Source organism: Haemorhous mexicanus, chromosome 7 (genome assembly GCF_027477595.1).
Source record: "Haemorhous mexicanus isolate bHaeMex1 chromosome 7, bHaeMex1.pri, whole genome shotgun sequence".
Lineage (NCBI taxonomy): Eukaryota > Metazoa > Chordata > Aves > Passeriformes > Fringillidae > Haemorhous > Haemorhous mexicanus.
Window position 1 is genome coordinate 28,793,728 of NC_082347.1, and position 27,141 is coordinate 28,820,868.

Sequence of the window (27,141 nt, forward strand, 5' to 3'; positions counted from 1 at the left end):
AGAAGGCTGTAGCTAATTTATTTGGGAGCTCCAGCTTACTCACTCTATTGTTCTTCATTTGCATGTTGGTGCTTAAATTAGTCCATGCCTGCATGGAACAGAAGAGCTTTATTAGCACAGAGGATGGTGTTCACCTGAGCTGGAGTCCAGAGAACGGATTCTACTGCAACAACATCTTGTTAATCAGCTAATTAATCATGTAATGCAATGGAAACCCTTGGTGAGGAGATGTCATCCTGCCTGAGAAGGCTGGCTGCGAGTCAAGCCTGCTCCCCACCAGCAGCTGCCCCTGGCAGGGAGCTGAGCTGCATCTCGGGGGGGCCTCAGGAGCCTGAGCATGTCTGACACGGGGCAGGTGAGGGGTGGTGGGGGTCGTGCCTCCTGCCCCTGCCTGCCACAACTGCTTTGCAGTTACCCAGGGAGAGGCACCAGTTGGGGACCTGGAGACGTGCTTGGCTTTTGCTGCTCAAGCTGGGAGGTGGCTTGAAGGCTGTTTCTTCAGCCAGCAGGCTCTTAAACCATGAAGTACCAGTAAGGAGCCACACTTGCACATGACATTGTCACGAAGGATTCTCAACCCATGCAGATACCAGCTAGAGGAGAGGCTGGCAGGACTAACATGTGTCCCCCAGTGCTGGCTGGGACAGTTGCAAATGCTCTCTGTGATTCTTAAAGCTTAAAATCGGGGACAGATATTCCCCATGGGGCTGTGCCCACCCACCATCCAGATGGACCACCCCATCCTCGAAGCACACTGCAGGGCCTTTTGGGGTTCCCTGTTCAGAGCTGGGATTCTTCACACACATGCTGCAGGGATGGGAAAACCCTCCTGGGGACAGCAGTATAAGAGGAGCTTTGGTGTTTAAGCTTGAAATGATTGGCAGCAAGATAATTAGATGTGGAGTTTTAAATGCCAAGGGACCACTCCAGCTGCAATCTAGTCAATTAAAAAAATATTACATTAATTCCTAGTCCCTCAGTGCTCCAATCTAGAGTTTCAATTGTTTCTAAGTTGTCTTTCTGTAGTTGCTACCTGAGCACTGCAGGTGCAGCAAGTGTAGAGGGCCACAGAGACCCTGGTGTGAGCACTCGGATGCTTTCACCCACAAAGGGGAAAAACGGAATAAAACTGCCCTTCACTATTTATGTTCTCTATTTGTCCTTGATGGAGAGCAGTGATAAAAACACTCAAGCCGAGATGGGAATTGCAGTTTACGGTGTAACTAGTGCTTCTTGGAGCAGGCTCGGGTTCCGCCAGGCACAGTGTGAGTTTTCCTGCAGTGGAGGGGTTGCGGCACCCGCTCTGCTGCCGCGGCTTCCGGTGCCGGGGCGCTCAGCGCCGCGGACGGCAGCGCCGAAGGCCTGCGCCCTCGCCTACAACTCCCAGCAGGCAGCGCGCCGCACGGGCGGTGCTTCCCCCATACCCGCCCCCTCGTGCGCGCGGATCGGCCGTTGCCCGTTCGAACCGGCCAATAGTGGCGCGGCGGTGCCGGGGGCAGCCAATGGCGTGGTGCAGCGCGGACGGGGCGGGGCCGAGGGGGTGGTGCGGCGGGCCAATGGGCAGGCGGAGCGGCAGGTATGAGATGGCGGCGGGAGCACCGGCGTCCGGCGGCGGCAGGTAGGAGCGAGATACGGGTATCCTCTCGCCCCGTTCCGGCGGCGCGCTCCCCTTGGCCTCTCGTCGCCGTTTTACGGGTCGGGCATCCCGCACCAGCCGGGGGGCAGGCGCCGGTCTGTGCGCCTCAGCCCGCCCATTGCGGCGCTGCCCGTGCAAGCCGGGCCGTCCCAGCTGCCGCGCCGCGCGCCGGTGCCCCGGCACCTTAACGGAGCTGTCGGACTCAGTGTTTCGGCGGCTCCGCAGCTCGGCCGAGCCGCCGCACGGTCACGCGGGGGTGGCGGTAGGACCCCGTGTGCCCGCGGTATCCGTGTGCCCGCGGGCTGTGCGGCGGGGAGCGCTCTCCGCAGCGTCCCGGTGCTGCATTGCGGGGAAGCGCCGCCCGCTCCTCTGCGGGGACAGATCCCGCCCCAGCGCTCGCTCCGCACACGGCGTGTTCCCGGGGGGTGACAGGGCACCGTGCCCGCCGTGCGGCTCTGCCCGGCCCCGCTGCTGCGGGCCCCGCCGGGCCGGCTCGCTGCTCCCGCAGCCGCAGAGCCCGCGCCGAGCGCTTGGTAGTTGCGGGGTTTGGTAGGGTGATGGCACTATACGGACTTGCTTCGCATTCAGCCCTCCTTCTCCTTTGCTTTGTCCGCTCTACCGCGTAATTCTGGCGTTCTAAACACACAGGCGATGTCAGCTTCACGTAATCCACCTTTAGCTCACCCTTCTGTATGCATCACCATTCTGTTACTGCTGCAATAAAACAGCAAGGACTGCATGAGCACCTCCCTACAGCAGTGTCGTGTCGGATGACTGTTAAAAGGCTGCAGTATCTTTTTTTTTCCCCTCTGTTTTTTTTCTCCCCCTGTGTGTGTGGTGTGTAGCTGCAAACTGAGTCTCCTTTGAATGGTAATTCTTATGGATAAATAAATACAGTTATTTATAAGAGGGCTGATGCCTCTTACTCAGCCTGATTCTCAGTGGTGCCATCCTGCTCACTGCTGAGTGGGACCCATCCCGATGGCACTTGCTCTGCTTATCTGGGGGCATTGCTGTGGTGCCTGGGCTGGGGCACAACATTGCCCTGGAAGGAGAGATGAAGAGATGGTGCTCATTGCAGCCTGTTTGGGCAGGGAGTGCCTAAAATGCTGGACATGGTAAAGGGATGTGTATGCTTAGTACAGCTGATAATTAAAATGCCCTTTTGGATAAAGAATTTGTAACATGGCCTGGATCAGCCTAAATGACTAGATTTATTTTTTTCTATGTTGGCAGCTGTCCTTAGGATATGTTCTCCTGCTCTTTATCCCCCACCCTCCAAAAGTAATTTTGTTAATGCAAAGCCTGAAGTACAAGTTTTCTTCCAGCACTGCCTGTCACCCACAGGTAGCGCTAGAAAATTGAGCTCTTGCTTTGCTGGTCTATCACCACAGAGGCCACAAAGCCTGCTTTTTTTTTTTTTTTTGGCCCCATTTCCTCTTATCTGGAGAGAAGTGCAAGTTAGCTAGTAAAGCTTGCATGCTGTGTGTGTGGTATTATAGTATGCTGACTTAAAGACTGGAATTAAAAGCTGGTTGTCCTAAACTCCTTACCAAATGTAACTGAACATGACAAAAGATTATTTGTGTGGGTCTCTCTTCTCTTTGTGGTCTCTCTAACCTCTGCCTGGTTCTTCATAACTGAGAATGAAGATTGCACTGTGCCAGAGTGCTCAATTTCAAAAGAGAAACATCTGTCTGTTTAATGAATGCGTTTAATGTCCGACTCAAGCAGTGCCTAAACACTTTGCCAAGCACTCGTGTCGGCCATTTGATATGGCAGGGCTGGGGTGAGTGGAAGGGAAAAAGCAATGGGGCTGGAAGAAGCTGGGAAAAGCCATAAAGCATCTTGCTAAAATGGCTTGATAGAGTGGCACTGCACAACTGGACATCAAGAGCTCACATCGTAAACAGGTTATGAAAGGAGACACAGTTGCCATCTGTGTTTTACTGGAAATAGGAAAATGTTCACTGTAAACATGACTTGATGGGAAAAAAATCAAAGTGACTTGCTGAGGGTCAGGCAGAAAAAATGGTTGATTTCAGAGTTAAAGCCAAGTCTGAACACATGGCTACTTTTCTTTGAAGAAAGCCTGGGAGCTGGGGACAATCTCATTCACACATTCCCTTTTCCACAGCCCTCATGAGAATTTTTGAGACCTAGACTTGTGTTTGACCCCATACTCAGTCCAAGTCCTGTGAGGTATGCATCTGAACCGAACTCAAGGCCATGTTGTGTTTGCAGTATTTTTATATGTTTGCATGTAACACCCTGTCCTGTTCCCATCCAGGGTGGGATGGGCTTTGACAACAGGATCCTTGTTCTGCTACCCTTCAGTTTATTGTCTGTTTGCGTGAAGGGGGAGCATTGCTTCCCACATAGCCCAAAGCAGCCTCTGGGCCTCCTTGCCAGCCTGGTCATTGCCTTGTTGCTGTGTGCACATTTACATGCCTATGAAAATGTCACAGAGCTTCGTTATCACTCCTTTAAAGGTGCCTGGGCATTTAGCTCAGTCTGAAACTGAAGCACTGAGTGCTAGACGCTGCTGGGAATCAAATGCCTTGTCCTAAAGGTCAAAAGTCCTCAGTGTGTGTTGATTTAATAAGTGACATGAACAGATGGGAAGGAGATGGGACAGCATGGAAATGTTGGCTAATGTCAAATGGTTGCACTGAAGTCAAGTCCATCTTGGAAATACTGTCCCTCTGAGTGTTGGGTTGGGCCCCTTGTCACAGCAGAGCCCTTATATTTGCCAGTTGTTTTGGGCCGGTCTGGTTCTGTAGGATCTCATTTCCACTTGCCCTCCAGCTGGAGGCAGGAGCAGGGAGCCGAGGCCCTTTCCTTGCCCTGTGCTCTGCTGGGTTCAGGCACAGCCCCGCTGTGCTGCTGCTGTGCAGGCTGTTACCAAAGCTGCACTGTGATCCTGGGGACTGACACCATGGGTTCCTGTGTCCCCAGGTCACAGGGGGCTTGGAGTCAGCGTGGGCAGAGAAGTGAGAGAAAATGTGGCTGCTTGCTGGGATAAATAGGATGAAGCTTTTCAAAGCTTCACAGGTCTGGTGTGTCCCTGACCTCTCATCCTGGTAATGCATTACACTTACCGTGGTGTCTGGGCCCTTTTCTCCAAAGTGCAAAACTCTCATTCCTTGACTCCTGGCCTTTCTCACCTCTACACTAGGTAATTGCAATTAAGCCATCTAGAGTTTCCTCATAAATTTTATTTTCAGAAACTATAGATAGTGGGGAATGTGATAAGCTGCTTAATAATTGCCTGCCAGCTGGCTTACAGGAACTTTTAATGTGTTTGCTTTTGGCCTATAAAGCTCTAATAATTTGGACTCCAGCCAAAACATCCTTTCTTCTTGAGCTGTAATGTGGCAGCTCTGATTTTCAGAGGCAGGAATTTCTCAGGGGAAATAGCATTAGTTTTCCTTTTTGTTTTTCTGGATCTCATACTCAAGGTTGAAACGTAGCTTTATGGTTTGGGATTTCCATATGGGCATTCCTACAGCCCTGCTTGCAAGCTGTCTTATAGCAGGAGACAAGCATGCTGTGGCTCTCTGTGCCTTGGGGAGCAGGAAGCCTTTTAGGGAACATCCTCACAAGCTCTTGGGGGTTCCTGGAGCTCTCCTCACGCACATGGCACTCTGCATTCTCTTGAGTGGCCCCTGGAGCATGTATAAATATATCACAGTTCCCTGGGCTCTGCAGTGAAGCAGAGTTGAGCCAGACAGAGATGAACTGTCAGGCGGGATGTGAAGAGAAGCTGTACCTCACCAGAGTTGCACAAAGTGACACTATAGGTTATTGTCGTCTGAATTCTGGGGTCTGTGTACAGTATTCCAGTTTTTGACATCCTAGCCTGCCCAGATCCCCTTCAAAAGCCCTAGGCCCCCATCCTGCTCAGTTTGGTGGGTTAATTGGGCTGCTTTGTGTATCTCTGTCTCTCTGGTGCTGCATGCTGTGCTGCTCTGTGGCAGGCCCAGCCTGTTTATCTGTGTGCTCGGCAGCCCTGACCAGATGTCACCAGCTTATTTAAATGCTGGCACGTATCCAGGTGTTCCTCATCACAACTCCAGCTCGTAGGGGTTTACACATCTGGAGCAAGGGATGTGGCCTCTGACATACTCAGTGGTGTCTACAGAGGATTGCTGATGAGGAGGGATTTGATGTGCTATCATCCTTTGCAAACACCACTGTGATACAAAACCCAGATGCGAGGATGCAGCTTCTTCACTGCACCTCTGGAGCGTTGTGGAATTATGGAAGTGTAGTGAACAAAAGCAAGAGCTGTGATTCCTGGATACCTTCGTCCTCTGTATTTGCCAGGCTGTGACTACAAAACCTCACCAACAGTACTGTGAGGAGCTGGCTGTGAGTCCTGACCCAGGTCTCAGTGTCCTCTCAGTGCAGAAAAAGCAACAGCAGTCAAGCAAACCTATGAGTGCTGCAGCACACTGTGCTCAAATTGTGGTGCTTTGCTCAAGCACCAGTCTACCAATTGATGGTGGCATGGGATTCCCAAATGTGTTCTGGGCACCAGCTGGAGCTACCAGTTTTGGGTATCATCCTGTGGGAGGGTTTAGGAAAACATCTGTCCTGCCTTGCTGGGTTGCTCTGAGTTCCCAGACTGGCTGCTACAATAGCTTGTTAACTTTGCTGTGTTGTTTTTGTGTCATTGCTTGATTTTTTTGTGTCAGAAGTAAACCTGATTGTTATGGGTTGCTTTTTATAAATGGTAGTTCTGCTCTGACCTGGACACTAGCTTGGAGCTACTGGGCTGAGAAGCATCTAGATGTGTGTCTTTGCTGGTCTTTGAACTCCATTTCATCCTCCCTCTGAAGGATGCCCTAAGACTCACCTTCAAGAGTAATGGTGACAATCAGAGGTGCATGCAACAATTTTGGATTGCTAGAGGCCAAGGAGGTATAGGTAGGACTGGGCCATGCCTGTGAGTGGCTTCCATCCAGAACACTCAGCATGGGGAAATAAAGAGGATAAAGACAGTTTAAAATGAGAAGAGCAAGAGAATGCTATCATTACTGGCAACTGGAAAGTACCCACCAGCAGACATGTTTGTTGGGAAATGGCTGTGGGGCTTCCTCAGGCCGTGTCCCACCCTGCAGTGAGGGTCTGGATGTGCCACACCGTGCCCGTGGCACTGCCAAGCTTCTCCAGCTCCCTGGCCCTGCTGGCCTGTCTCTGCCTCACCAGCAGCTCCCAGCCAGTGCGTGGGGCTCAGCTCTTGCCTCCTCAGCCCCATGTCCCAGCCATCCCTGCCTGATAGCTTTCAAACCAGCTCCTTTATGCTCAGTCCCATGTCACCCCATGTGCAAAAGCTGGATTTCTTCTAAATGTCTGCAGTGTGACCTGATTATTTTCCTGTCCTTCCTCGCCCTCCTTTTTAATAGTGTCTACAGAAAAGCTGGCAGAGTTCAGTTATATCAGTCATGCTGACTGATAGTGCTGCCTCTTCTCTTGGGATTCCTTCTCTTTTCTGTCCCTGCAGCATTCATTTCAGATTTAGCTATCAGCCCTCTAAAGACAGGGTATTGCCTTTGTTCTGTTTGTACAGCACGGAGCACAGCGGAGTCCCCAGCTGTGACCAAGGTTCCCAATGCCACAGTGATAAAAGTGAGCACATCAGTAACGAGAGGAGGCAGCTGCTGCCATCTAAAAAGATTCATTTTTGGTGCTGGTTTCAGTGAAATCAGGATTGGATCTAAGGCTCTTCTTCTATTGCTGCTCCCAGTAGGAGTTTATATTAAAATAGAGACACAAATGCATTGACAGTCATGAGAATCAGAGCATTCCTATTTAACACTGTTCGACTGTGTTAATCTGATCTTAAGGCAGACATGTGAGCTTGCAGATCTTTAATGTAAAATTACTGGATTTCTGGTGGTAGCTGCCTTTTGCATTTTTTTACAGGGTCTTGGGTAGTCAGCTGAGCCATCACAGAGTGTGGGAGCACCCGGATCTGGGGTGGTGGCACTGGGAAGGAGACTTAGTGAGGAGTAACACAGTGAATGTGCAGCTCTCTCTAAGGCACCCCTTGGTTCTTTCCCTCCTAGCACTAGAAGGCATCTGGATGCTCTGATGTTGTGATGGCTGATTGAAGTACTGCTTGATTGACTTTAAAATATTCCAGTGGCTATTATTAAAAATATCACAAAGAATTCACTCAGGTCAAACTTGAGAAATTTCATGCTGAAATGCAAATTTCTTGATGTTTCACATATATCAAGCTGTCTTGCCACTGCTGTTTTCTTTGACGCCGGTAATATATTGCATTTTCATTTTCTTCCAAAGCACAGACCCCCACCCCTCCCAACCCTTTTATCTTTTCAGATAGGTCCATCTCCTCCAGGTTCATGTCACAGATGTGTAGCCAGTGTTGGCAAGATCTACTCTGAGTTGTTTACTGGCACAGAATATGAATTCGCAGATGATAGCAGTGACATGGATAACCAATATACCTGGTTTCCAAAAGGTGGCCAGGAGTTGCAGTAGTTCCAGGTTGTTGAGCACAGGCCACCATCAGATAACAGCAGCTTTCTTAGCCAGCTCCTTGCCATTTAAATTGTATGTTATTATCTGGTTCTCATAGTCAGAAGGCTGAATCACTCTGTGTAAGCTAAATGTGAAGAAAGCAAAGCAAAAATCAAAAAGACAGCGATATCTCATAAGGCTTACTTGTGTCAAGGCTAAAGAGAGTAGGCAAGAATTGGCACCCACTGTGCTGTGCACTGTGTACTCATCACAAAAGGACTCTGCCCCTGAAGACCTTATGAGTATAACCCTGGGCAAAAATTACTGTGTGTTTTTCTTGACATTTTTCAGAGGCTTATCAGTCATCCTATGAAGACTTAGGATGCCAAGTGTGAGGCCTGAATGTGATCTTTGTTACACCATCTTACAAGAATGTCAGTCTGAAGTACAGCCCTCAAAGCAACTTTAACTGTGAAGTCTCTTCTAATGTCTCTGCAGTCCGTTCCCATTAGACACTTTTATTTTTAAATTCTTTTTTAATCTAGAAAATAATTTGTCTTCTAGTTCTTTTGTTCTGAAACTGATTCCATATAATTCCACTATGGTTCTTTCATCTCTTTGCAAAATCTGGGGTGGCTCCTATCTGGCTCTGGAAATACTGTCTTCAGACATCCTCATTAATTGATTCCTTACTCTGGCACAGCACAGGAGACGATGCTACTTCTTCCTCCCTGGGGAAATCCGAGCCTGTGTGCATCTGTCCCATGTCCCTTTGTGCTTAGCCAGCAGAGAATTGTTCATGTTTTGTGTTCTTCAGCACTGCAGGTTTATCACCCTGCTCTTAGTATTTGGCACCAGCTTGGCTCTTTCCTATAATCTAAAGATGTTTTTATTAAAGAGGGAGATTTTCTCCTATTATCTGCCTTATTTTCAAAGGCTCTTTAATCCTTTTACTCCTCTATGGTAAAACTTGTCTGCTGTGGTGTGTCTGAAGCATAGGGCCTTGGTGATGACATACAAAGTGTGCAAAATGGCACACTTTGGATTTTTTGGAGATGGATTTTATCCACTGAATTAGACACACAAGGCTCCTCTGAAATCTTTAGCTTTCAGTGTATCCACTTTCCCAGCTAGATAAACACAGCTGATGTCTTGCCCCAAAGGTACCTCTTCCTTCTCTTCCTTTCTTGCCTTCTGCTCTCCTTATGCTCTATTTCATGCTTCTTGAACCTTTCTTCTGTCACATGTGTGGATTTAGACCAATATCAGACCTGTGAAAGCCACTACAGCAGCTCCATCTCACCTATCCGAATGCAAGCTTGCTGCCACGTGAAGTAATCTGCCTGTTTGCAGAACTCTTGCACTGCAGGTTTGATCACCAGATTTTGGCAGTTAAAGTCTCATTTTTGTCCTAGTTTCCAAGGCATTTCCCTGGCCTGGATCTAGTTACCTTAGGGATTAATTGATCCATCATGATTTTGACCTCCTGCACCATCCACTCCCCATGAAATGATGGGGCTGTCATGCCTGAAGCAAAAACGTTGTGTGTGACAGACAGCTTTCTTTGTGACTTGGCTGGGATCACAGGCTTTGCCTCTGAAGGATACTAGAATGGCAAGAATCTCAGCACAATATAGGACCCATTTTTTTTAATCTGCTGTCTTAATCACAACCCTATTAGAACAAGGTTTTATTATTCATTGGGATTTGATTATATTCATGAGACTGGAGAGGAAGCTATTTATTCCTTTACTTTATTGTCTTTTGACGTGTCGTAAAGCAATTTGAGATCACAGCATATAGAAAATATAACTCTGTAATTGCAATCAAGGCAAAAAAAAAAGGCAATAAACTCCATGAATACATGTCTGTCTCCCCTTTGCTCCTGTTATATAAACTGTGAGTGTAGGTAGAGTACATCCATCTCTCTTTTTTAACATGAAAACAGCAGATGGGGCATACGGCTCTTTCTGAAGGTTATGGTGTGTGCAGCAGTGAGGATTGGCAGGGTTATTGTGTGTAAAGCCAGTGGGGGCTTTATCTTTGCTCAGAAATAGGGGCTTGCTTCACATTTCCATTTTGATTAGCAATAATGATACAAAAGCAAATTTTCTGTGTAAGGAAGAGCTGCTAATAAAGTGACCTTTCAAAATTAAGTAGCTCATTGAAGTGCCATATCACAATAAGGGTATACAAGGCTGGTCCCAGCTGCAGCAGGCAGGGAAACTGGACAGGAATCCAGAGAAACGTGGAACAGGAATCCTGAAGTGGATGAACGGCACAAGGTGGCACAGCAATGGTAGCAAGGAGCAATGGCCAGGTGCTGTTTCCAGCCCTGAGGGGCTGATCTATGTGCTTTGTCTTTGAAAGGATCTGAAAGTGTGAAAGGCAGGCGCAGAGAGTGTTTCTAGCAAGGTTTCTGGGCACGGGGTTGTGCAGTTAAGGGACTTGGCTATTGTCCTGCCAGTGCTGTAACATCAGTTGTGCTTGGATGCTGTTGGGAATGTGTTTGCATGGCTTTACTCATGGTAAACACAGGGTAGACTTGGAACTATTTTGTGGATTCCTCTTGGATACAGGTGGAAAGCACTTAATACCACGCTGGTCCTGATTGAAAACCCTGGTTTCTATGTAGGAATTATTTGCTGTTAAACTCCAGCAACGCAGCCTTTGGCAAGAGACATGAATCAATTTGTCCAGCTTTTCTTTTCTGTTTTGTCCCTGTGTGAAGGCTGATGCCCAGTGTGTGCCAAGGGGGCCTTTCAGACCCAATAATGCGCCCTTGTGTCTCGTAGCATGCGTGGAATTTGCATAGGCTGTGCTGGGACAGGCAGGTTTCTTTTGTTGCTGGAAACAAGGAGCAAGTTCTTTTCCCTGTCTCTGCTTCCTAATGCCTCTTCAAAAGCTCTCAGCACTCATGTAAGAAATTTACTTTTTTCTATTTATTTTTGCATTAAATGTTGTTGGACTTTGTGCAACTTCTAACACAGGCTATGCAGAGAAGTCATATCAGTCAGTGCTAGTTGACAAAATTGTTTAATTTTCTTTCTGTGAATCCAGATATCTAATTGTCAGAGGGAAGAGATAATCTGTGATGCTTGATGTAACTGCTTCAAAGTATTTGCATATCTTCTCTGTGGGGAAACAAAACTGCTAGTGAGTGAATAACAGTGCACGGATCATTGCAGGCAGGGTCACTGGGCCTATACACTTGCTATTAACCCTTCTCAGGATCTGTATTGCCACAGAATGAGTTGTCATGGGTTTCAAGCAAAGGGCTTGCTCCACATTATGGGCAGAGCTGGCACTTGTTTGTGCATTGTAGCCCTATGCAATGAAATGTGAATATGATCAGATCAATTGGCAGTTGCTTTTTGGCAGCTGATACCGAATTGTTGCATTTTGGTCTTGATTTATTGCAGATAACAAACTGCTGAAAAACTGGCTGGGAGGTGCTCAGCAAAATATGGTCCCCCTTTGGACTCAGCAGTGTGCTTGCTAGGCCACTGAGCCAGGCAGCTGGGAGCCTTTAAGGGCTTTCTAAAATTTTAGATGACCTGGCAGATTGCCTTGCAGTCTGCCTTGCAGACCTTCTTCCTCTCCATCCCCTTGAAGGGCGTCTTTGGCACCCCTGGAGAGCAGTGTAAAGGGGAGGGGGTTTGCTATGGATTCTCACGATGCAAGAATTGCTGAGAGCCTCGTTTCCTCTTGTTTCAGCAAGTATCTTTCTTCTTGTGGAGCCCAAGTCCCAGCTTCTGTTCTGTTATGCTGATCAGGCATCCTGGAAATCCTGGAGATAGTCTTTCAGGTCAAAAACATACAGTAGCTCAGTTGACTGTTGGGTTCACAGATAATGTGTGGAGGTGGGCTGGAGTTCAGGTGACTTGCCAGTATGTGCTTTGATGTCCTCCTGTCATGAGCTACTGTCAGTTTACATCAGAACAGGAAGCTGCTGAGGTCTCTGAACTAGCAGTGAAGTGCTCTGTTTCTTGAGCCAGTGGATGTGGAGTTCAGGGGGCTGCAGATGCTTTTGGTGGCAGCTGTGTTGAGCAGTGAGCAGGGATGCCCAGCATGGCCTGAACACAATGGCATGGCCTCCACCCTTCAGCAGGGAGGAGAGGAAGATCAAGGTATTTCAGTCTTCTCTAGAAAAGCTTGTTTTGAAGAGAAAGCCTTTATGGGCTTAGGAGTGTTCAGCAGAGCACTTGCTGCCCTGCATCTGCATCTAAGGGACTGAAGTGAACCCTGGTACATAAGCACAGCATCCCTATTAACTGTGCACTTGGCAGCTGCCCTTGGAAAATGGTGTCCAGTGAGAGCTCACAGCTGAGGGTGGATGTAGAAAGAATGGAAAGTATTGTATAAGAGCTAAAGGATGATTAAAAGATTAGGGAATGTCACAGGCTGAACACACACGATATGTGCAAGCTGGGTGGGTAGGCATCCTCCTCCCAGAGCCCTGGAAGAACTAACACACCCATTCCCTGAGCCAGGCTGTCACTTTATAGCTGAGTATAAAATCAGGATAGTAGCTCATGACTGGAGAATAATGACACTAATCCTCACCTTTAAGTAAAAGAGTGAAGGAAGAAGCTGGACAACTCTAGCCTGTGTTTCTTTACTTAAGAAACATGAAAATGTTCGGAACAGTGGTGGGAAGACAGTAATGGAAGACCTAGAGGTAGATAGAAATTGGGATAAAAGTTAAGTATGAGCATTAAGAGTGCTGATTAACATGAGATATCTCTTTGATAGCTCTTTGATTTGATATTTTACATGGTAAATGTACTTGTCCTCTGGTAGGGTTATGTACCTGTTCAAGATAACTCTTAGAGCAGTGTCTCTAAGGGTGCATCCCTTTTCCCATGCCACAGGAGAAGCTATGAAATGAAGTAGGTGTCAGTAGAGAATAGAGAGGGCAGACAAAGGGCATGAAGGGATGACAAAGAGATAAGAACTGCATGAACTGAAAAGGATGATCTAGGTGAAAAGTTAGTAGGGGTTCCTCAAGGACTGATCTTGCATGGCTCATGACAATGAGTTCTCACTTGCTCCAGACTCAGAGTGAGGAGCTGGCAGAGAACAGTAATCAAAGGGTTGGCAGCATGTCACCTGGGAGCATTTGACCACACCCACAGCAAAACTGAGGGTTCAGTGTTATTACACATGTATGACCTTAAAAACAAAGTCCCAGGACATGGGAACTATATTTGTTGACAGAAAGGTAGATATAATAGAATGGCAATAGGAACTGATGAGTGTAAGCTGGCCATGAAAAAATTTAGATTGTTTTCCAGACTTTTGTTTTTCAGACTTTTGGGCCACTGGGAGTGAATTTCTGGGGAGGAAGGGAGGTAAAACCAAACTTTTTTATGACTTAAAGTAATAAGTTAATGTAAAATATTGGGTGTCATCTCTGCTAGAGCTAGTATGACGTAGATACAGTGAAACAAGTAGTAAAGATGTAGATGTAGTTTTCATCGGGTGTTACCTATGTCATCATCACACTGTGGAGTGCTAGTTAGGCTGTGTTATACAAACAGTCCAGAAATTATTCTGCTCCATAAGGAAATGTAACCGTGCTGTGCTGAACACTCACCAAAGTCAGACAGTGCTGTTGGTGTAGACTGGTAGCTCCTGTGTCAGCAGATGTCTCCTTCAGGGCAGACCAGCTGGCTGTAAAAACCAAAGTGATGAGGAATTACTGTATTTTTTGACTCTTTCCCTTTTTTCAGTGATGCCATCTGCAATTTTGTCATCTGCAATGACTCCTCCCTCCGCAGCCAGCCGATCATCTTCAATCCCGACTTCTTTGTGGAAAAGCTGCGCCATGAAAAACCAGAGGTGTTCACAGAGCTGGTTGTCAGCAACATCACCAGGCTCATTGATTTGCCTGGGGCAGAGCTGGCTCAGCTAATGGGAGAGGAGGACCCAAAGCTACCCGGGGCAAACAGCACAGCCTCTGGATTTTTTCGTTCTCTGATGTCTCTGAAGCGCAAGGGTGAGTATGGGTGGCACGAAGTCTGGTGCCCACCTTTGCAGTGATGCTGTCACCATTTGTTACACTGAGTTTACAAAACTTTCAGCCCGTAGTTTTCAACTTGTGGAATTCTAAATACTATGGCTTCATAATCTCTGGGGATGCCACTTCTAGAAAGGAGTAAAACAGACTAGGAAATTGATCCTGGAAATGCCTTGCATTTTGGGAAGAGTTCCCCCTGTTCTGGGATTATTGCTGTGGTGCGTGTCAGGCTGGCCTCAGTGGGTCAGCTGCCCACTGTGCAGCTCAGAAATCTGTAAGTATCCTCCATCCAAATTCTAGTGCTGCTCTGATCCACATCCCAATCCAGTGAGTCAGTGACAAAGCTCTGCAGACTGACTGAAGAAGCCCAGTTTCAACTCAGGGAGGTGACATATTTCTCTTTCTCTCTTAGACAAGCATTCCACTGGAGTTTTCTTCTGCTAAACTGACTATTCGTATCTTCTCTCAAGTTCAGCTGTCTTGGTTGTGAAACATTAGCCCCAGGCCCTTCACAGAAGTCTTCTTTTGAGTGTGGCTGTGTTCAGATCCTTTTCTCTTCAATGGCTGGCATTTACCACTCTGTTTTGTTGAAACTAAAAGGGTGTTCTAGGTGTGTCTGTGTGCCTTCTCCCACCTTTGGCCACACTCAAGGAGAGCCTGGTTCTCCTGAGAAGTTCAGTTAAACCTTCTCACTCATCCAGGCAGAAGCAGCCTCCATCTGGGCCCCTTGCATTCCTCCTCAGCTCTGGTTTCCCAGCTTAGACTGGCTGGCTGCTGGCAGAGAAGCTGTGAGCTGCCTTCAGATGTTGGCAGCCTGAAGTTGAACACTTCTGATTAGTCTTCCCCTTCCTTTGAGCAGTTCTGCTATTGCTAGTATCTCAGAGAAGGGAGCTATTGCTATGGCATAGTTTGACTACAGCTTTTTTCTCTCTTCATCCATTACATAATTTCTCTAAGTGTTTCTGATTATACCAAGTCTATTCCTCCACTGTGTTTCATAAGGACAAGCTTTGCACCCCCACTGATCAGGCAGAATTTTCTGGTGGCAGTTTCAGCCCTCCACTTCTGTCTGACCCATCAAGAATCCTGGTACATATACTCACCTTAGGAAAATAAAAGACTTCAAGTCCTTTATCATCCTTAGATGAGAATTACGTTATATTGCCATGACTTACTTTGCTGCTCCACAATAACAGATCTTTTTGCTGCCCCTAAACTGTAGTTAGACTGTGCTCATACCTGTTAGTGCTTCTCCCTCTTCCCAGAGAGAAGCAGACACCTTAAATTCAAGCACTTGCCACTTGACAAATAAAAGTGAGTGAGTAACCAAATTGAAAATGTTTTCTTAGTTTGTATGGAAACCCCCATGTTGTCAAAACCTTCCAGCAGGGGCTGGTGAGCCTTCTCCAGCTCAATTTTTTTATTAAATTATCTGTACTCTGTTGGGAGCACTGCTCTTATCAGAGCTGACGTCTCCTGCTAACTCTCTTCCCCAAGAGCTCTGCTTTCCCCCATTCATGTCTCCATGGCCGTGTGTCACTACAGCTAGCAGATGTTTCCAAGTCTGCTGGCTGCACTCCCAGGCTGCAACAGCAGTGTCTCCCAGCATTGACAGGCACTGTCTGTGAACTCCTTGGCCAAGGTCTGAGAAAAAGAGGTTTGTGCCTACAGAGAAAATCAGTTTCATGTACTGTGTGTTTCATCTTGGAGCCATCATATGTTTTTCTTCATGTTATAGACCAGCTACAACAAACAAGTTTCATTTCTTCAAAGCCAGAGGCCAAGGACCATGGAGCTCAGAGCTGATCAAACTGCAAATGCTTACAACTTCTTTGAGCATCAGGAAACTCAGTCTCATGCTGCTGCTTAGTTTCAGAAGCAATTGTACAATAACATCTAAGCCTTTGTACTGCAGCATCCATTCTCCAGACACGTCTTTCAAGTTTCTTTGAGAATCAAATTCTCATTCAGGTACCGGCTTCTGCCTTCAAAACTAAATCGAATTTGTCAGGCCCTGCATGTCTCAAGAAGATGTATTTTCCTTTTCTATTCCTGGCCACTGTTGATTCTATCTGTTGAATGTCTAATGAGTTTAGTTTTCTTCAAGGACAAGAATCTTTTGCCGATCATTCTCTCCCTTTGCACTCAAACCTTTCAGATCTCGCATTGCCCTCCTTTCTCTTGCAGAACTGAAGCATGTGCTTTATCAGAGTGGGTCCAGAAAGTTCTTGATTTAACAGGAGGCTGGAGTTCCTGGTGGCTTACCATGTATTTCAGAAGTCCTGGAAGAAAGCAGAACATTCTTCAGGCGGAATAAATTTAGTTACACAGGATGGCTGCTAGAGAAGTGCATAGGGTTAACCAGGTCTCCCTCACATGCTGTGAGCATCAACACCACAGAGCAGTAAGATCTGTAGTACAAGAGACCAAAAGCAAGTAAAATCAAAATGAGATATGAGGGGGGAAAAAAAAGCAAGAGAAAGTTTATGGGGGAGATAACTTTTATCAGACCAGCTAACGCATTGCTTGGGTTACTGGGCTATCAGCTGTAGCAGTAAGGAGGGAAACCTTCAGTGCAAATGGTGCAAATGTCCAGCCTGCCCTCAGAAGTGACATATGTTCCTGGCAGTCTGGTCATGGAGAAGGGAGGAATATTCTTTTCTTATATCTGTTGTCTCTTTGAAGCCTAAGTACCAGGGCAGGACAAACCAGCTCTGTACCTGGTTCCAGTTCTCAGTCCCAGTCAGTATGTTGTGGTACAGTCTCTGCACTATCTTGTCTCCAATCCAAACCTATACCCGTCTGAGGGAAGAAGTGTGATGCCCAGAGTTCTGGTTGCTGCCGCTGAAGTCTCTGGGAGTTGTCTCCTCCTTCTGAGGGACAGATCATACTGGCTGTGTGTGTTTGACAGAAAAATCCATTCAGTAGCAAGGTTGCATTTATTAGAAAACACTGTCCTTCTGGATAATCACTGTCTCACCTGGGAAGTTGTTTTATGGACAAGAAGAGTATTCTACATTGGTTCAACAAATGCCCTTCAGTTAACTGGATTTCTCATCGAATGTGTCCTTCCCTGCAGGGATCCCCTTCCTTTCAGCTCAGTTGTTTCCATCTTCTGGGACTGTAACCTGTGTTATTTACTGGAGTTCTGGAGCTGCAGCTCATCCCCAATCTCAATCCCATGAGACGGGAACAGACTTCAAGAGAGGAGCCCAGCTTATTGCTTTGCTACTCTCCTTCTGCCTTGTTCAGCTCTCATGCTTTACTCAGACCAGGGCAGCTGACATGGAAGAGAGATTCACTGGGATGCGGAAATTCCATGTTTTACCCACGCCTGAAAAGGAAGCTAGTGTGAGCCAGTCAGAATATGCCTGCTCTCCTCAGTAGTGCTTGTTTGCCTCTCCCATAAACTCATAGCTGCAACTCTTCTTTCTGCTCCACTTCATGTCAAGCCACAGTGAGGATTAATCTGGGCATTTCTTTCATGCTGTGGAGTGTGCCAGTGCGGCAGGCACCAGGGCTGTCCAGGCTCTTATATCTGCCTTTCCCACTTTGCTCTTTTTGTAAGGTCTGGGCTTGCAGATTCTATGCCATTTTAAACTGAAGCATCTCTTCTGGTGTTGTTTTTTCTTCAAGGGCTAGAGAATATTTGCTTTAGCTGATAAAAGCTGTAATTAAAGTGAGGTAAGAAGCAAGGATGATGAAGCCCATGTGAGTACAGCATGGTGAGATGAAGTGACTTACTTTGGAGTGTTTGTGATATCTCACATCTGTGATGGTCCTTGTGACCTTCACCCTTAACATTTTGGGGCACTGCTCTTTGCATGTTGAAATCCTGTTCTTTGGGGAGCATTAATTTCTGTGGCTGTTGGGTTCTGAGCTGAACACGTTGTCTCCTGTTCTGCAGAGAAGGGGGTGGTGTTTGGCTCACCGCTGACAGAAGAAGGCATTGCACAGGTCTCCCAGCTAATCGAGTATCTGCACAAGAGTAAGTGCCTCTGTTTGCTGTTTTCCTATCCCCATGGCTATCTGTCTGGCCCACCTCAGGTCTCTGGTGCAGACAGAGTGACAAGCTCTGAGCTCTCCAGCAGCAGGAGTTTGGGATTGCACTGGGCAACTGTTCCCCAGAATTGCCTAGCAGATATGTTGGTCTGTTTCCCTCTGTACAAGGACTTTCTGTGCTGATGGGAGACAGCTTGAAGTCATGTCTCTGAATGCAGTTCACTGTGGTTTGCTGTCAAGCTCTGGAAAGAGGAAGGAACTGCTTTAGTAAGAAGGTGGGAAATCAGCCTCTGATTATTCAGTGCCCTTTTTTCTCCCCTCTGCTGAGCAGATCTAAGAGCAGAAGGCTTGTTTCGAGTGCCAGGCAACAGCATCAGGCAACAGATCCTAAAGGATGCTCTGAACAGTGGTACTGATATTGACCTGGACTCTGGGGAGTTTCATTCCAATGATGTGGCCACCCTACTTAAGATGTTCCTGGGTGAATTACCGGAGCCGCTGCTGACACACAAGCACTTCCATGCCCACCTCAAAATTGCAGGTGAGTGGGCAGCAAGAGGCAGGGATGGGCAGAAGGACTGGAACTGGCCTAGAAAGCACGCTAGGCTGTGAAGTGTATTCCTCAAAGGCAGCCTTTGAAGAACTCTTCCTGCCACCTCACCCTGGTGGTGGAAAGACAGGAGCTGATTAACGAATCAGACCAAGTCTGTCTAGACCATTCTTCTCTCAGATACCACAGTGGTAAAGCCCACAGTGATAACCTGGGTCTCCATCTGTTTTATGTCCGGGATTCTGAGCAAGTTGTGGTTTCTATGTATTTAATAAATGGTATTGAACTACCTTATGTGAACTTCCTCCATCTTGCCTTCAAGCCATCACAGCTCTTAGCAGCTCTGTTGTTCTGTGGGAGGAGTAGCATAGATTAACACATCAAGTGGGGAGCTTGGGAGCTGAGGGGAAGAGAGATGGAGGGCCAAGAGCTGTGCAGGGGTTTGTAGGAGATCTGCATATGAAGAGGAAAGGATAAGCAGTTGCAACAGACTGCTCTGAGGGAAGGTAATGTGTGTCCTTCACGTTCTGCCTTGTGATTTGGCAGACTTGACGCTGTTTGATGAGAAGGGGAATAAGACCAGCACTCCAGACAAAGAGCGCCAAATCGAAGCCCTCCAGCTGCTGTTTCTGATCCTTCCCGCTCCCAACCGCAGTCTGCTCAAACTGCTGCTGGACTTGCTCTACCAGACTGCCAAGAAGCAGGACAAGAACAAGATGTCTGCCCACAACCTTGCCCTCATGTTTGCACCCCACATCCTATGGCCCAGAAATGTGAGCAATGCCTCAGTGTCTGTGGGTGGGATATTGCAAGGTAAAAAGCAAAGGCTTGGCAGTGGAAAAACAAAGGTTTCAGAAGGTTGAGTACTGACACAATGATATGAGGGTTGGAGGCTGTGATGGAGAGGTTGGAGCCTCCTGGCAGGACTCAGTCCTAGTGTTCAGCCCAGACCTGCCATGGGTCTCATTTGCAACTTATGCATCTTCTTTTTCAGTAAAATTGCAAGCACGGCACCGTCATGCTTCTTCTTAGAATGTCAGCCCCAGAAAAACCTTGCAGATCTCTCTTCAAGGTTTCTTATGGTGCTGGTGAACTGTTTTGCCTCAGAGTTATCTGATTCTCCTCTCAGAGCAATTTTGGCTCTATGAGCTCTGCTGTGGGCTATAAGCCCTGCCTTCCTGTCATCTCAGAGTAGATCTCCTGCTGTGGCACTGTGTGTGTCTGTGTCCCAGAAGAGACCCCTCCTCCCCTTCTAATGGATGGCTGTGTCCCCTTGCCAGGTGACAGCAAATGACCTTCAGGAAAATATCACAAAGCTAAACAATGGAGTGACCTTCATGATCAAACATTCTCAGAAACTCTTCAAGGTACGTGTGCTTTGGCATCCTGCTCTCCCGCCTCCATCACCAGGAGAATGAATGCCCCTTGTCCAGACAGATCCCACATGTTGCGTGTGTATTTTGTGGGCTCTCTCCTGCAGTAGGAGAAGGAGACTTTGTACAAGAAACCGTTCCAATAGTGACTAGGGAGGAGGTCTTTGCTGGGCAGGCAGTGCTGGAGGTGGCTTTGCCCGGGCAGGTCAGCAGCACGGTGCAGTGTAACACTCCCCTCTGCTGGACAGCAGCACCTGCTGCCTGGCAGGAAACCTGGCTCCGAGAGCAGGTACACACCGGGCTGCACTCGGGTTCTGGCAGGATAAGGAAATGGAAGAGATTTGTCCTGCCTGAGGGGTGCCAAGAGCAGAATACCTGATGCACTGAGTTGTTTTGTTGGGAATTTCTCTGCAAATGGTCATCAGCCCACTGCTGTAACAGGCACTGTCCAGCTCTGAGGAGGGTGCTGGGTAGGACAGTCAGGAGTGTGGGACTTTCAACTGTTCCTCCAAGGAAACGTTTCTAACAACAGACGGTCTCGAATTCTCAGGGCCTTCCTGGTCCCTGGAGGCATTTGCTCACTGCAGAGTCCTCCCATGGAGAGTTCCCCTTCTACCTTCTTTGTCTGGCCCCAGCTGGGCCAGCTCAGAATTGGGGCAATTACTTAGAGAAGGGTTCCACAGGAACTTTTCCCTGCTCTGAGTTCCACTTGTGCTGAATGTCTGCATGTAAATGATACTGTGAACAGGGAGGGGACATGAAATTCCATGGCTTTGTTTGCCCAGAATGGCTGTCTTGATACAAGTGGCTTGTGTTGTGTGGTTGAAAAGCAGCTCTTGCTGGAGCCACTGTTGCCCCAAGACCAAAGATGTTAAACATACATTTGGCCTGTTCTCTGCTCATGGTCGCAGGCTCCGGTGTACATCCGGGAGTGTGCCAGGCTGCACTATCTGGGATCCAGAGCCCACACATCAAAGGTAAGGCCAGCCAGTGCAGCCTGCCCTCCATGAAAGGGCAGAGGCTGTGGTGCTGTGAATGGATCTTTGTGAGTGGTAGAAGCTGAAAACAAACCAAGTCATGAAAGAGGATCTGTCAGAGGGCAGGAGCAAGAGAAGCATATGGTGTGGTAGTGCAGGCGGCTGCATTAGGGAAATTGGACAGAGTTGAAGCATCTGTTAATCAAAAGCACAGGGAAAGAAAGCTACGAGCCCCTGTTTAGCAGCAAACCTGCTCCCTGTGCCCAGTACATGCAGCACCTGCTCCTTTGCAGGGCTGTGCCTTCCAAACAGACGGACATGCCTGCTGCCATGGCCAGGATGCTTGGCAGAAGTGCTGAGATAAAGGCTACTTGCTGCCACTGGGACAACATTTGTGTCTTGCCAGCAAATGCTTCCCTGCCTCACATAGCTGCAGAAGAGGGAAGATGCGTGGCAAGGAGCTGCACTGACCCTTCTCAAGCCTGGAAGGGCTTCTGCAGCTCGCATCTGGGAGGGGAGGGAAGAAGCAATGGGGTCACCTTTGTAGTGCTGTCACCTCTTCCTGGCACGGGGCCTGCTGGTGCAGTGCTGCTGCAGAGGGGTAGGGAAAACACAGTCCTGTGCTTTCACCGGGGTTGAGGCAGCTCACGAGACTCTCCTAGGCTGGCTCAGATGGGTGGCTCGTTGGGATTAAAGCATGGCAAGCAACTCCTGTCTCCGCTCTCCCAGGATGACCTGGATTTGCTGACGTCTTCTGGCTCCAAGGAGCTGCAGCCCCTCAAGTCTCAGAAGCGAAGCCGGCTGGACTCTTGCCATCAGGAGGAGACCCAGCAGCGCACGGAGGAGGCACTGAAGGAGCTCTTCCTCCACGTCCACAATATGCCTGACTCTGCAAAGAAGAAGAAGCTTATCCGGCAGGTACTGTGGGGAGGAAAGATATCTTGGGCTGTGCTTGTCAGCTTGTCCTGGGCACAGGGCTGAAGACAGGGCCTTCTTGAGAGTTACTTCTAATCCTGGGCAGGCTGGGGAAAGTGGGTTCTGGGCTGTGTAAGGGGCAGTATTGTAAGAAGACAGGAGGAGGAGGTGTCCTGGATGTTGCTGTACTAAGCAGTAATTTTGAGCTCTGTTTTTCAAGCTAAGGACTTGCTAGCCAGCAGTTCCCAGTCCTGATCATGGCCTTGTTGAGCTTCCTCCCTCAGGAAGGGAAAAGCTTCTTCCTCTGTTGCCTGCAGAGAGTGGACAAACTGGTCTCCTCTTGGTCTCAGACAACTTGCTGCACCAGACAGACTGGTCAATATGGTCAGCACCAGTCGTGGCTGCCAGCCTCCAGCTGCTGCCCAGCCTTCTTTCTGCTCCCAACATCTGCCACTTTTAGTTAATCTGGTAGCCAGCACAAAGCACCTTTGCACCCAAACTCCCTGTAATCCTGGGTGGAAGGTGTGGCCTTCCTCTGCTTTCTCCCTCCTGCAGTTCTGAGCTGCTCCTCCATTTTACGGGGTGAAGGAGAGAAACTGAGTTCTAGGACAGGAGATAGAGCTGCATGCAGCAGCAAGGGACAGGTATAACTGTGCTAACATACTGCCCTCATGTTTCCTCCTAGTTTAATAAGCATCCAACTGCTCTGACTCCTGGCTCTGATGTGCCCACATCCCCGGCACCACGACGCACCCGCTCGCGCTCCTTCAGCGGCCTCATTAAGGTGAAAGCAGCCTCTGACCCTTGCTCTCTGCTGTGAATTTCTGATGTTGCTTTTTGCTTCTGCCTTGAATGAGACCCTCAAAGGGTAGGGACTCCTCAAAGTATTGCCTGCCAAACAACACAGATCCACTGGGGCAGAAAAGGCAGCGGAGTGACAAAAAGCCTTGTTAGTGTAAAGTGTAATTATCTTGAAACACATGGCTGTAGGATCTATGCATCTTTCTGGAGAATTGATTGCTTCCTGAGATGAGATGAGGATTGACAGGGAGCTGGTCATGAAGTCTAGCATGTTAGCACGGGTTTTAGCACATTATGGGCTGTCCTACAGCAGCATGTCCCTGCTTCTGACAGGCTGGGCTCCTGGCCAGGCCTCAGGTCAGCTCCCAAACTCTTTACAATCAGGCAGGCTCAGCCTAGTGGTGTGTTATTTCAGGTGGTTCTGCTCTGCAATCTTTGTCCCAGCTTGGCTTCCTTTTTTTCTTTCCCAGCATTCAACTGCTTACCAGCAAGGCATCCTGCTCCTTCCCTTTCTTTTTTACTTTGCACTTTAAGCACTAGCCAACAGCCCTTTCTTCTTACAACAGCGGAAAGTTTTGGGAACTCCAGTTATCCTGGAGAGGAAGAGCAGGGATTCCACACCAGAGCCTGTGCGGGTCAGCAAAGAGAACGTCCAGCTGGTAAGAGCTGCTCCCAGCACCACTGAAGCTGCTGGTGGGGAAGTGTCTGGGGAGTTTGAGTGCAACTTCAGCTATCCCTGGGGAGCTGTTCTCTGCTCAAGAGAAGAGTTGCAAGTTTCTTCTGTATGATAAAATAAGGTCCTGAGAAGCTGCTCTGAGGAGAGCAGAGCAGATGGCAAGGGCAGTGTCAGAGCAGGGATCACAGCACTGGACCTCTACTCTGGTTTTGCCCCTCTGGCTTTGTCCTGCTCTGGGGCATTGTCTTGTGCCCCCTTCCCTCTCTCTCATCCTCCTCCACAGATTGTACAAAGCCTGTTGCCTGTATGCAGTAGGGTTGTCCCTTGGCCCAGACAAACCAAGAGTGGATTTGGGTGATAGATGCTCTTTGGTGGTACAGGCTGCTCCCAGGGAAGGCTGTGGATGCCAGTTCATTCACCAGCTTTCTACTCCTATTGCCCTCTCTTGTCCAGTTACAGAAGTGTGGCTCTCCAGCTCATATGTCCCAGGCCAAGCTGAAGTCTTTGGAGGGCCAGAAAGAGGTGAGACACTTCCCCTTACCCCCCATTCCTCTTCGTGCAGGGAGCCTGGTGTGCTGAAACCTGCCGAGGTGACAGCACACACTCAAGGCTCTGGGACAGCTGTGGTGGCCCAGCTCATAGCAGTCTGCTCCGTGCTGAGCTGCAGGCAGGTGACATGCTGGAAGCCAGACCCTGAAGGGTCTTACAGCCCTTCTGCCTGTGACTTGGCAGGCTGAATGTTGCAGGAAGCAGAGGGAAGCTGGCAGCACAGGGTAGTGCTAACAGCCTGTCAGGGTGGCAGTGGGACAAGAGGTTGGTGCAGCCCAAGAGCGACTGCTGTGTTTGTTCCTCTCTGCTCACTGCCTCATCTCGAGCTTTAGCAAAAGGCATGGAGGCTGACACCAGGGAAGGGTCCTTTGCAGGGGGAGAATGTCAGCCATTTTTTGCATGGTACTCTGTGTCTCAAGCATTCAACTGCACCCATTCTCTGCTGCAGGGATCCTGCAGACGCATGCGAGCCCGCCTGCTTTCCAAGGATTCATCATCCCTGTGAATCGCCTGGCGCCAACGCACGGGTGGGGATTGCCCAGCCTCGCAAGCTGTGAACAGGAAATGTGCTGCACTGAGAGGGGAGTGCTGCAGGCTCACAGCAACCCTCACCAACACAGCAGCGCTCCTGAGACTGGACCTTTGCAAGGATTGCAGGGATTTGTTTCTGTATATAAATTATATTTCATTCTACTATGGGGCAAACCACTATCTAACCAAAACTTGTGCAGCATGTCTGACCTGCTGGCTCTGGGAAGAGCTGGAGTGCTTACTTACAAGGAGAGCCCTGTTCATTGCAGGGCCCTCTGTGCACTCCCAGCTTTCTCGTAATGTTGCTAGGCTGTATTTTTTTGCTTTTCTGCTCCGAGTTTTTAACACTTTGACTTGTTTTTGCTTCCTTCCCCTGTTAGCAGTGAGAATGATGGACTGTAATCCTTACCCACATCCTGACATCCAAGCTTGCTTCCAGTCCTCCTCTGGAGGTGTTCCCTTCTCTGCTTCTTGGTTTCATTTTGCTCTGCTGTTTCCACATTGAAACAGGGCTGAAGTGCTCGAACAGTACAGAGCATGGGATGGGCCTGGAAGGAGAGGCTCTGGATGCCATCTTTTCAAGTAGGGCCAGGAGAAAGCAGCTTCCCCAATAAACTCTATTTTAGGTTGAGTTGGAGGCAGCCCTTGCTCACTGCCATGTTTCAGTGGCACAGTTCTGAACAAGGAGTTTCTTGGCTTTGTGTTCACTCAGAGAGGCTTAAGCTGAGGAGAGTAGGAGGCTGGCAAAGGCTGTCTGGGGCAGAACAGCCTAATCTTTGGAAGTTAAGGTGCCTGGGGCATGCAGAGTCTTGTGGCTGTGTGTGAAAAACAGTGTGAGAGGTGAGAGAGGGCTTCATCCATTTGTGATCTGCTGCAAATGGTGCCAAAGGCTTTGGCTCAAGATATGTGGATGGCTGGTCGGGCAACTGGCTGATGAGTCATTAAACTGGGGGAAAGGGTTGAAGCTGGGTTTAGCTCTTTGGTCTGAGCTGCAGAAATGAGATGAAACCTGCTAGATACAGGATAAACCCCAATCCCAGCTGGCCAATGTCAGCGGTCTCGTTAAGCCAAAGCGCTCCAGTAAGCCAGTCTTGCCAAGAACCTGTCTGCAAGCACTCTGAGGTAGGATACACACAGGGTTGCTACTGTGAAATGAAGATTTAATCAGCTGGGGGACCGTCTAAACACTTCTCAGCCCTTCTCAGCAAAGTAAATAATCTCTGGAATCCAATTATATTTGTCTTCTAATCTTTAAGAACCAGCAGCCAGCAGGAGTTACAGCTCTGCTCTTGACAGCTTTCTGAAACAACTGGTGGCAGGAGGTGTGAAGACTGGGATATGAACAGGGAGTTCAGTCTGATTGGCTGGAGCTGTCAGAACAGGGCATTGGAGCCCTGCACAACTTAGCTGGAATTTGTCACTTTTTTTAATTGTGAAGTTTTTTTTTTAAGATACAAATCCTTGTGCTGCTCAGTACAAAGGATGGTTTTTGGTACTTTATCCGGGATGCTTGTCCCCAGTCTGACCCCAAGCTGGAGCCTTGAAAATATAGGGGGTTGGGGGACTGTAGATGTGTGAGCTGGGAGTTGCTGGTGTTAGGAGCCTCTGTCACAGCAAAGAAAGAGCTGTGGTTCTTCAGGGACCAGACTGATGGTGATGCTGTGAGGAAGGGCAGAGGCTATTTGCTGTGGCAGTAGTATGTGCTTTTTGGATGTGTCTGTAATCATTCCCTCCAGAGGCTGAAGCTCTCAGTGTGCTTTTCTCCAAAGGGCACCTTGTTTTTCTGATTGCACTTCTGCCCTGTCCCTGCAGCCTGCTGTTAGCAGAGAGCTGGGGATCTCAGCTTTGCCTCTGAGCAGAGATGAGGCACAGACAAAGGTCAAGTGGCAGCACAGGGAGAGCTGGGTCTGCTCCTGCTATCTCTGCTCTTAGTTGCATTGGGGCAATTGCTGGGTGAAGTATTTGCTCATTCCTCCTCTCCCCATTGTCCCTACCTGGCATATCTCATATCCCTCTCTATGGGTGACTGCTTGGCAAGGCAGTCTTGTACCTGAAATTAAATACACTGCTCCCCTATAGATGAGACAAATGTAACTCTCCACTGTCCCCCTTACTGATGGCTCTAGCTCGGGGGCTCTGTCTGGCTTCTGGCACAGCTGAGATTTGCTCAGCTCTAAGAACAGTTACCTATGGGACACTGGCCAGGCCTTCTGCATGTGTCACATGCCTTACCTGCCAAAGGAGTGGGTGCTGTCTCCAGTCCTGGGAGGGGTTCAGTGCCCTGGGCTTTAGTCTGTGGTGCTGGGCTCACCGTGTGTGGCTGGCAGGTTCCACCCCTAGGACCTTGGCTGTTGCTGTCCCGATGCATTCCGGCTGTCTCCCAGGCACGGGAGAGTTTTAGTTATGCTTGGATGTGTCTCGTTTGTCTGCCCTGTGCAATGACTCATAAGGATGCTTCTTCCCAGAGCAGCCGCTAACTGTTCCTAGAGTCTATCATTTCCAAAGTATTTTTAATCTTTGTCCTTATTTATATACGCTATGTCAGTACTGTTGCAGACTGTTGCCTTTCTGTGTGTTATGTGAAAACATCACATTAAATGCTTTTATTTTTAGTGGG

The 27,141-nt window shown here is 48.5% G+C and overlaps 1 protein-coding gene across 2 annotated transcripts; it reads left to right on the forward strand.

The window, feature by feature from the left end:
• The first annotated feature begins 1,556 nt into the window (after positions 1–1,556).
• ARHGAP19 (Rho GTPase activating protein 19) lies at positions 1,557–27,141 on the forward strand. Of its 2 annotated transcripts, none has more exons than XM_059851783.1 (12): positions 1,557–1,618; positions 13,864–14,129; positions 18,058–18,138; positions 18,484–18,693; positions 19,249–19,475; positions 19,983–20,069; positions 20,987–21,052; positions 21,782–21,970; positions 22,653–22,751; positions 23,335–23,427; positions 23,898–23,966; positions 24,442–27,141. In XM_059851783.1, exons 1-12 carry the CDS (start codon positions 1,557–1,559, stop codon positions 24,496–24,498), a joined length of 1,506 nt encoding a protein of 501 aa, XP_059707766.1. In that variant the 3' UTR covers positions 24,499–27,141. The 2 variants fall into 2 exon arrangements, with proteins under 2 accessions (XP_059707766.1, XP_059707767.1); XM_059851784.1 differs by lacking the exon at positions 1,557–1,618 and adding an exon at positions 10,937–11,047.